Source organism: Blennius ocellaris, assembly GCF_963422515.1.
Source record: "Blennius ocellaris genome assembly, chromosome: 5".
Lineage (NCBI taxonomy): Eukaryota > Metazoa > Chordata > Actinopteri > Blenniiformes > Blenniidae > Blennius > Blennius ocellaris.
In genome coordinates, this window is record NC_137654.1 from 7427526 (window position 1) to 7438283 (window position 10758).

Below are 10758 nucleotides of genomic sequence, written 5' to 3' on the forward strand. Positions count from 1 at the left end.
TCATACAGTGACATCCAGTATTTAACTGCTTATTGTGATATATAAAGTGTTAATATATCTTAATATAATATATGTATAATATAAGTGATATGACCAGCCAAACAACTGAGAAGACGTGGGCCAAAAAATACGGTATATATTCCATGTACTGTTCATTTGTTCATGCATTACAACATGTTTCTCTTTGATATTTGAACATTATTTCATAGCTGGTGGCCACAGTGCATTTAGATATTTACATAATCTACTCATGTGTTAATATTAATTGTTTATGATATCATTATGGGAAATCACAGGATCACCAATCAATTCCCAAAAACACCTATTTGGTGTTGGGATCTATCTCTTTATTGAACTATTGAAGTCTTACTTTGTTCCAAATATAACTTTAAATCAAATCGGGGCAATGTATTTGGCTCTGCCCCGCTGTATGCTGGTTTATGTTGTATTTCCAGACCTGTTTGTACATGGCTCTGGTATTTATACAGCGGTTGTCACATTTGATGAGCAACATGACTCCACTCTCTTTGTCTCTTGAGTCATGTATTTGTTTCCGCCTCGCTGGTGTCTGTGTGGAACTGAGCGATGTGTGTGTGTTTGTCTTTGACAGAGCGAGAGGAGGAGGACTGGGATATGGTTCCAGGTGAGCAGGTGAAGGACGTGTTCAGCTTAACAGAGAACATAAATGGTGAGAAGATCTTCATCCCTCAGTCGTGTAAAGAAAAAAAGAACAGGTCTGATTGTAGTTTTGTTTTAATTTGAGATGTTTGAAATAACTTGAAGAAAGTGCGTCTCATCCACTGCTGCAGTGGTGTCAAACATATGGACCGTGGGCCGGAACCGGCCCCACAGTGGGTCAAATCCAGACACACAGGCAACCAAGCCGAGACGTCAGTGACGCAACAGTAACTGAATGAGCGTTGGCATCAGATCGTTGTCAGATTTCTTTTTAGTCTTTTCAAGCAATAGAGTGGAAAACAAGGTGTTTGGTCATTTCTCTGTCTTATTCACCGAGATGCTTCATTAGAAACAGGATAAGGTTGGAATTTAACTAATTTCAGGCTTCTGTAAAGATATTTTCATAAATACTGTTGTTTTTAGTTTTTTTTAAACATCTCTGTGCACTTATACAAGAAAAAACAAATAATTTTTGTTATTCATAAATTCTGTTTGAAATATCCGTATTCAAACAACTGAAATCTTAATCTCTGAGTACAGTTGGAGTACATTTCAAAAACGTATGTTTAAAAAAAAATAGTATTTTTTAGTTCAGAAGATAAATATGTTTATAGTTTTCAAACCTTTGAAGGATTTCTGTTTGTTGTGTTTTGGAAACACCCAATTCAACCTCTTTCAGAGGCTGTTTCTCTTGGTTAAGACCACATGTCTACAAAACGTCTCTGCTTCTCACTTTCACAAAAATGCACATAAATCGAGTAATTAGGTTGTTTTTTTAATCCGTTCTTTTTTCTGTTTTTCTGCTACTCATCATCTTTCACTTCCCCGTCCCCGAGCAAGTCAACCATGAATACATGCAAGAAAAGAAAAGCCTTTTTTGGCTTAAGATTAAGAGTTTAATTGGAGTTGGATCAACTTATTTGTTTTTTCTGTCAATAATGTAAACATAGGTTTTGAATATGAAGAGATGAACTGTTAAATAACAATAAAAGTTATTTCAAAAGAGATTTAAAATGGCTAAAATTGTTAAAACAGGCATTCAAAATGTTTGTTTTTGTTTTGCTTCTTCCATTTCTCAACATTAAAGCTGTTTTAGTTTTTTTAAACCCATTGTTGGGGCAATTTTAATGTCCAGCTGCAATTTCGTAGTGAAAGATGCATTAAGACAAAAAGGATTATGATTCTGTTTTGGTGATTTTAAGATTTTACTATGTGACCTGTCTTTTTCAAATAGTTTTAAATAGTTTTGTCCATCAGCTTTGCTTTTTTTGTTTATCTACACAATCAAACACGTAGGTGAGCCTACAGGGTCTCAGCCAATGTAATTGAACGAAACCTCTGAAGCTTAATCCGAGAAGTGACTTTGGAAATTCAACATTTGTCACCTGGAGTGAAAGTCGGCTCAGGTGACCCAGTGGGACGTGTTGGGAAATGATTGAATTATTGTCAATTATCACCTTGATCTTTTGAAATACCGTGGAAATGAAATCAAAGAACAAGAGAATGTACTGCGATTGCCCATTGAACGCAGAGCAACTGGTGACGTCGAAGGCCTTTAACCTTGTTCCGTTTTCCCTCAGAGCGTTTGCCATGCTACATGGGAAGGCTCTCAACTCCACCCCGGTCTGGCTCCTCGTCCTCGCCATCGTTTCCACGGCCCGCGGCCACAGCTACCCTCGCTTTACCCGCAATGACACTGTATTCCAGCACCTGGCGCTGCACCCGGACCCGTCCGTGGGGACGGTGTACGTGGGAGCCAGGGACCACCTCTTCCAGCTGGACGGGTCGGACGCCCTGCGCCTGGAGCAGGAGGAGACGACCGGCCCCAAGAGCGACAGCAAAGACTGCCTCCCGCCGGTGTCCGAATCCAACTGCCCCCAAGCCAGGAGGACCAGCAACCACAACAAGTTGCTGCTGGTGGACCCCAAGGCGTCGGAGTTGATCACCTGCGGCAGCGTCCACCAGGGCACCTGCCAGAAACGCAGCCTGTCGTCCATCAGGAAGGTGCTGTTCTCCACGGAGAGGCCTGTGGATACGCAGTACGTCGCCGCCAATGACCCGGCGGTCTCCACCGTGGGGCTGGTGGTGGGGCTGCCCGGCGGGGAGCGGACGGTCATGTATGTCGGCCGGGGTTACACGGCGAGCCACCCGTCCATCTCCACCCGCCACCTCACGTCGGAACCCATCTTCTCCTACGAGGAGACGGCGAAGCTCGCCGTGGCGGGACGCCTGTCGGAGTACGACCATCACTTCGTGACGGCGTTCAGGCGACGCTCCTTTGTGTACTTCCTGTTTTACCGCCGTGACATCAAGTCGGTGACGAGGGAGTACCGCACCTACGCCGCCCGAGTCTGTATCGAAGACAGCTCCTACTACTCTTACGTCGAGGTTCCTCTCGTCTGCCGGTCGCCGTCTTCGCCCTCCCGGGTTTATAACCTGCTCCAGGCGGCCCAGGTACTTCTGTGTCGAGTCAAAGAAAATGCAACCGTCTCTACATCACAGCATTTCCGTTGCATTCAAGGGTGGAAATTTTGTCAGGGATTATTTATTTATTTATTTATGATTTAGACTTCATGAGTCTTCGCAAGGTTCAGACTGATAATTGGCCCCACAGTGTAACAGGAAGTAGTTCAATACGTATAGCTTGGTGGATCCACCGTCGATCAGACAAGTTCCAACGTCGCCACAACCATGTTCTATTAATGGCTTGTGTTGAATGGCAGGTTTAGTGGGCGCTATAAAACTGACCAGGTGCACTGAACAGGGCGGCGGTTTGTTTGAGTCTCACTTTTCCAGGTTCACCGGGTCAGTTTCACTTCCTACTGAGTACGTATGGACCCAGCGCAGGAAAAGGAAACAACATTGAACGTTGCATTTCAATCAATAACAGGACATAACATTTCAAACATTGAACATTATAGAGCTGCTTGTTGGGAGCTGAAATGAAATGACTCAGGTTCAATGCCAAAGGTTCACGATTGGATTGCAAAGATAAAAAACCTTGAAATGCAGTATTTTTTTCTGTAATTTAAAACTCCTTTAGTTGAAAGATTGTCAGCACTGTTTACCTCATTTGTTAGTGGAAATAGTATGTATTTGTGAGTTATGTCTTGGTATCACCTCTGTAAAAATGCTACACAAGAACACAAAACAAACTCTGGACCGTCCTGCCTCTCCCACTCTGTTGCCACAGGTGGGACAAGGTGCAGGCCTGCAGGGCGAGGACCTGCTGGGAGTCTTCTCCGCCAGCAGCAGCTCCACAAACAACCGCCCCCTGGACGCCTCGGCCCTGTGCGTCTTCCCTCTGGATGAGCTGGACAGGCACATCGACTCCACCCGGGACCTCTGTTACACCCAGGGCGGCCTGGTGGAGGGCAGAGGAGAGGTGGCCTACATCGAGTACGAGGTCAAGTCCAGCTGCGCCAACCTACCTCTGGTACGGATGCGGAGAGGCGGAAGGACGGCAAACTGTGTTTTCGCTCTCTCTTGCCTCTGTGTGCTTGTTATTCCATGAATGAAGGACGTCCGACGAGATACATTAAAGCTTTATATCTAAAGTACATCGATTCAGTTGGGTTAAGTGTTTCGAGGAAGACGAAACATGGATGTACGGTGTACTAACAAGGAAGGAGCGGACTGGCAGGATTCAAGATGAATAACAGGAAGTAGTTGTGGGTGTATATATAATGGATGGATTGAAGTCTTTGCAAATGAGGCCCCTTGTTGTGAAGCCCCTGGAGGAGCGGTGCCCAGCTGCAGCCGTCCAGAGACGCCCTCAGAACCATTTAATGGGATTGTTAGGGATCAATAAGGCAAACTAACCCCGGATCGTCTGTGCCACTGCTTAATGAGGTCGGACAAGGCAGGGCACGAGTTCCTTTGAAACCCTCGGACATGAGATGGGAGGGGGAGGATTGAAAGGCTGAGGCACAGAAAGCGACGTAGAAGAAAGGAATCCGGTGAGGGGAGTCGAAAGAGAAAGAGGTTTCCTTCAAACAACGATGGGTCGTCTGATTGTCCTAGTAAACAAACTCCGACCAGACTTGGGAAGAAAAAAAAAAAGTGCTTCCTCCTTCGGAGCCATTTATCTGGAGCCAGAGCTCAAAGTCTTACGGGAAAGCAGGATTGGCGAGAGCAGGACTAAAAGAGCGAGTCTGTTGTCCGCGAAGGAGTGTGCTTTAATCTACGCCGCAATCCTCTTATGGCGAATTAATCGGATTGGCAGGCTCTCGGCGAGCCAGCGGGAATTTGTTAGATCAAGAAAAATAAATAGATAAAGTTTGACGACCAACAGGAGTAACGAAACCTCCCCATCCCGTCGCGTTGCAGAACACCCTGAAGGCGTACCCCTGCGGCTGGGACCACACCCCGAGCCCCATGGCCAGCCGCTCGCCGCTGGAGGCCAACGCCACGTGGCAGACCTCGGAGGCCCGACTCACCGCCGTGGCGGTCGACGTGAGGGAGGGCCACAGCATCGCCTTCCTGGGAGACTCCAGGGGGACTCTGCACAAGGTAGAGAGAGCGAGAGAGTGAGAGAGAGAGAGAGAGAACACTCATCAGCCAACAATTTCCCATTTAGTCATTGTATTAATTTTCCACTCACACACCGTCGACCCCGCCGGGTCCTTGTGGTTCTGCGTGTTTGATCATCTGTGAGTCATGCTGCAGCAACGTAAACACAATGTCCTCCTCACAGAACACATTTGTGTAGTTTTCCGAGCTAATTTGATCATGTGACAGTATTAAACAGTATATCTATATAATCCAGTTAAAGATTTACTATGAATGAGAAGCGTTTTCATTATGATCTAAAGTTTGTGTGCATTTGCTCGTCTATAGTGACGTTACAAGACGAGGGCAATACAGGGTTTCATATTTTTAGTACAATTGCACTTTGACAATAAATTGTGTTTTTTTATTTCTTCATGAATAGAATCTCAGCTGAGGCTAGCTTCACAGTGAGGTGTCAGACTTGAGGCACATTGCATGAGTTTACCAGTAAAATTTGTCTATTTTCCGCTAAGCACTGCCCTGTTTGCACAGCTGGTTAAAAAAAAAAAAAAAAAAAAATATATATATATATATATATATATATATATCCACCCGGCACAGGAACCAAATTACACCATAAACCCTACAGGTTGCATGATATATTGTGAGGTTATATACATATATACATATCGTTTCTTGTAGTTCATTGTGGCCAACAGTGGTGGATAGACCGATAGATCCACTCACGCTTGTTAGCATCTACTAGCATTTTACGTGAGCATTTACTCTGACAGTCTTTCATTTTCCTACAATAAACACTTAGATGTAAACATAACAGAGAGGTCGCCGCTCACAGCCCCAACTATTTGACGGTCTGAATTGTTTGGCAGGTCGTCTTCGGTCACAAGACCATGACGACGCCCGTCCTTGAACCGGTCTCACAGTGCGACGTCGGACCAGCGACCTCGTGTCAAGACCAAAGAATACCGCCACCATCGATTATCCACAGTAGATCGGATCAGATTCACTTCGTTATTTCAACATTAACGCGGGGATTAAGAAGTGCTAAAAACCAGGAAAAATGACCCAAAAATGACAAATTCAGCAACTTAAACTGCTCGCTTCTGAAGCTTGTTGAAGCTGCAGACAGACGTGACGGAGGAAAAGAACGAAAGGAAGAGAAAGGAATGGGGTGCAGCTGCTTCTGGCTAAAATTGAGTCCAAAAAGAGATAAAAAAAACACTGTTTTTGTAGAAATAGATCCCAAAATCCATCTCACACACACACACACACACACACACACACACACACACACACACACACACACACACACACACACACACACACACACACACACACACACACACACACACACACACACACTATTCTGCTCCTTGTATCTCTGGGACGGCTGTGAACACTTCAAAGTAAAGCCACACACATTTGACGTTGTAGTTTATAAGAAGTTTAATTTCCAAACGTGGTTCAGAAAGTTCCCCGGGAGAGTGTCGACTTCTCGTTGTCGTCTTGGTGTTCAGGTTTCATCAAGTGGAAGTATTTGGTGTGTTTATAATGACATATTTGAGTTGGAGACGGTAAGAATAGCATAATCAAAACCAGAAGGCCTCGTACCCCGTGTTCCTTTTTAAGGCAACACCCTGAAAGATTCCCACCGTTCCAACACACACACACACACACACACACACACACACACACACACACACACACACACACACACACACACACACACACACACACTGCAAAACCTCTACAATCCAGCGCTCAAAGCCTTTTTCTCAAGACTTGTGATTGTTGGACGGCACAGGCATTTTTAAGCAAATGCTCTAAAAGTGATAGAAAGTCGTAGCCCGGTTAGCGGATTCATGACCAGATCCTTGTTTGTCGAAGTCTCGCCGCCGCGTTTCTGCACAAAGCCAAAGTGTTACAGCACCTTTCCCGACGACATTCGCAATACTTGGATGTGAAGGGATCAAGATAAGAGGATTGTACACATAACTTTGCTGTGAGGTAGTCGTCCTGTGTGTGTGTGTGTGTGTGTGTGTGTGTGTGTGTGTGTGTGTGTGTGTGTGTGTGTGCGTGTGTGCGTGTGCGCGTGTGTGTGGTTGGGTCAGACTGAGTGCTTCTAGGTAGCAGATCAAAGGGACGCTGCATGTCGCCGTCTGAAGAGAGCTATTGTAACAGGATTATTGTATCCCAGCAGGATAAATTCCACAGCATCCAGAGAGAGAGCGAGGACTCCAAGTGCGTGCAGTCGTGTGTGCATGAGCGCCATCCTAGGATAACTTGTCTGCGGACAACTCGTCCACAAAACTGCAACCCCGGACAACTCGTTCACAGACGCCACCCACGAGTCGTCCGCTGATGAGATTTCAGATTTTTTGGGGCGAAAATAAATCCTGCACAATGTACTTTTACATATTATTTCTAATTGATATGTTACATATGTTTCATATATCTAGTGTATGTCCATATATATTTAGTATGACATCATATGTTTTTTTTATTCTGGTGATCAATGGTCTTCTTTGTTCACACGACGCCCCGACCTGAAACTTCAGCACCACCTTGTGCTGCGCTGCACGTTCCAGCTCGCTAATGGCTACCAGTCATATTTTAATCATGTTTATCAAGTAACGTCGCTGCTGTCAACATGTTGGAAGGTCCTCTGACCTGATGCACCTGAACGCATCACTCAAAGCGGTCAGCTATGAAGCGGCGTGTTCCCGTTCAGACATCGAGACGCTACAACGTCTTTACACCGTTAGAAAGATATTTTAGTCCTGAGCCAGATGTCAAAAGTTCCCCATTTGTAATCCTGCAGCTTTTTTAAAACCAGTGTTTAAAGTTGTTACTCTCTTTAACTAACATAATTATTGTTGTAATGCTTCACATGTACGCTGCTGGTCCAATAGGAGAGCGCAAAACATCCAAGATGGCGGCGCCCGCAATAGAGCTTACGGCAGTTCAGAGGAGGAAAATATGACAAAAACCTTTAATAAGCCATCAAAAATATGCAATAATGCTTAAAAAACATGTAACGTCACTACTGTCGGAGCCCCGCAGCTCGTTAACGTGTCAGAAAGCAGCTTCCGACACGTTAACGAGCTCCTGAACGCATCAATCAAAGCCGTCGTCTATGAAGCGGCGTTTTAACTTTATTATTATGTCAAATATATTCATATGTCTTGTGTTTTTGTGTCAGATACAGTTAATAATCCTTCCACATGTGTTAAATATACTTTGAAATCCAATCCCTTGAATCAATAATGCTGAAAAAAATTGTCGTGGACCAGTTGTCCATGGATGAGTTGTGCCTCTGTGTGTGTGTGTGTGTGTGTGTGTGTGTGTGTGTGTGTGTGTGTGTGTGTGTGTGTGTGTGTGTGTGTGTGTGTGTGTGTGTGTGTGTGTGTGTGTGTGTGTGTGTGTGTGTGTGTGTGTGTGTGTGTGTGTGTGCGTGTGTGGGTGTGTGTGAGTGTGTGTGTGTGTGCGTGTGTGGGTGTGTGTGAGTGTGTGTGCGTGTGCGTGTGTGTGTGTGTTCCAGGTGTTTTAAAACACACATTCTTGGATCAAACTGTAAGCATCAAAATCAAAGGTTTTGTTGTTATTTACCAAAAGTTAGTTTATCAGAGCAGCAGAAAAAAGTCATATAAATGAATATTACAGAATTAGAAAAGCTGTTTGTTGATTGTGAAAGACACGATGGACTTCCGGCCAACCCACACCACAGTTGGGAGTTCAATACTATTGGTTCATTTTCATTTGGAGGCGGGGCTTAGCCAAAGGTCAATTGTTGGTGAGATGGGCTACTAATATGAGCTAAGTCAATGGATGTAATTAGATTACAACACTCCCGCCTAGTGGCTAAAAAGAAGCAGTTGTCTTTTGAGTTTGACAAAACCTGCTGGTGCAGATAGAAAGTACTTTGTTTATGTTCAGGTACTCGTTGTCATGGTTATCTGCCTTTTTTCCCCCATGTTGACCCCCCAAAAGCTGGAGCTCTGAAATTCTAAGCAAAACGAGCTAAAACATTTACTTTTTCAATGATGTTTTTATTATTTAGCTTGTGGCACCAGCTTGATACCCAATAGTTTTAGTAATACAGTTAAAATGACCACATTTTAGAAGATCTGGCCGACTTTGAGTTCAGTTACATTCACGACACTTTGTATTGAAATTGTAACAATTATCCTGCACATGAATCACAATTTTGATGAAAAAACAGGCCAATTATTTAAAAACTGAGTCACTTACTGTCTTTTAATACAAAATGAAGCATTTGCCTTAAATAAAGTCTTAATATCTTCTTCTGATTTCTTCTTTCTGATTAAGTAAGCTTGTATGTGCATTTATGCGTTTCCTTTAAAGTGGAGGCTCATAAACACATTTCTCTGCACGTTGTTTATGCGTCTAATCAGATACTTTAACGTGGCTTCAGTTCAGATGTAAAATGTATTTAACATCGATCGAAGGCTGTGAATGTTGCCAGCAGACTTTTTCATTATAATCAATTCATTATGGGTGATTCTATTAAATCCACTCTCGATATATTCCTGAATGTTTTTGTATTATTTTAAAGCAATATTTTTTACAGGTCAGTTAAAAAAACAGTAACATTTCAAACTAATACAATTTTTATTCAAATGGAACTTTGCCACCTCATGGTTATGAAATACTTTGCAATAAAAAGAAAAACTGTTCAAGTTTTACACTTCTTTTATTTATTAATTCATCTTCATATCACTAAGAATAAAAACAGTAGTAATAAGGTGCATTTCAGCAAAAAACTTTAGGTATATATTTTTACCCTCCAATAGAGCCGGGCAAAAAATTGATTAATTGATTCCTCTAATTTGTAGGTAAAAAAAATACTTTAATTTTGTGAACTCGGGGGTCCCCCCCAAGTTTTCATGCATTTTAACTTTGAGGACAGTCACAACAATAAAGTCGCATTTTTGACAATATACCTGAGGGCTGCAGTCATTTTGAAGTTCATTGAAGAAAAAAACTAGAATCGAAACTCGAATTTTACTTTAAAAAAAAAAAAAAAAAAATCTTTGATATTTTTCCAGGCCAAATCGCTCAGCCCTACCCTCTAATTATCTTTTTAATTTTCATCATTGGGTATCATAAATCAATAGAAAAAAAAATGCTCTGAAATTCCATCACCTAAACATGCTTTGAAAGAATGTTAAAAAATGACTTGAGGCACAAATATGTGACTTAATTCCCACAACATTTAGGATTTTGCTGGTGTTTGTCGCCCGGCGTTGGCCCTCACAGTAACTCCCTGGCTCTGTATGGAGGCGCGTACGTGAGGCTGTGCAGAATGAGGAGTGTCCTAATGGAGCGGGAGCTGGCTGTGATCGGGTTAACGCGGAGTAACACGAGAGTTTGAGGGCCTGGGAATCACTTTAACCCGAGAGGTGTCTTCCTCCGATCAGATTTGATTTGTCTGCGTGGTAATCTCATTCACGGCCACTTCGGCTCACAGCCTGATCTCATTTGTTTTTCCTGTTGGAAGCCAAAAGCGGAGGGGGGGGGGGGGGGGTCTGCTTTCGTTCTGGCCTC

General features: G+C 43.4%; 1 protein-coding gene across 1 annotated transcript in view; it reads left to right on the forward strand.

Annotated features, from left to right (window-relative positions):
* Nucleotides 1-10758, forward strand: part of LOC308130151 (plexin-B1-like) — an 81233-nt gene that overhangs the window by 36884 nt on the left and 33591 nt on the right. The window contains exons 2-5 of the mRNA XM_080496349.1: nt 611-688; nt 2259-3132; nt 3872-4114; nt 5008-5190. Coding sequence (XP_080352475.1) covers nt 2269-3132; nt 3872-4114; nt 5008-5190 — 1290 coding nt within the window. The 5' untranslated portion in view covers nt 611-688; nt 2259-2268. The remainder of the gene's footprint in view (nt 1-610; nt 689-2258; nt 3133-3871; nt 4115-5007; nt 5191-10758) is intronic.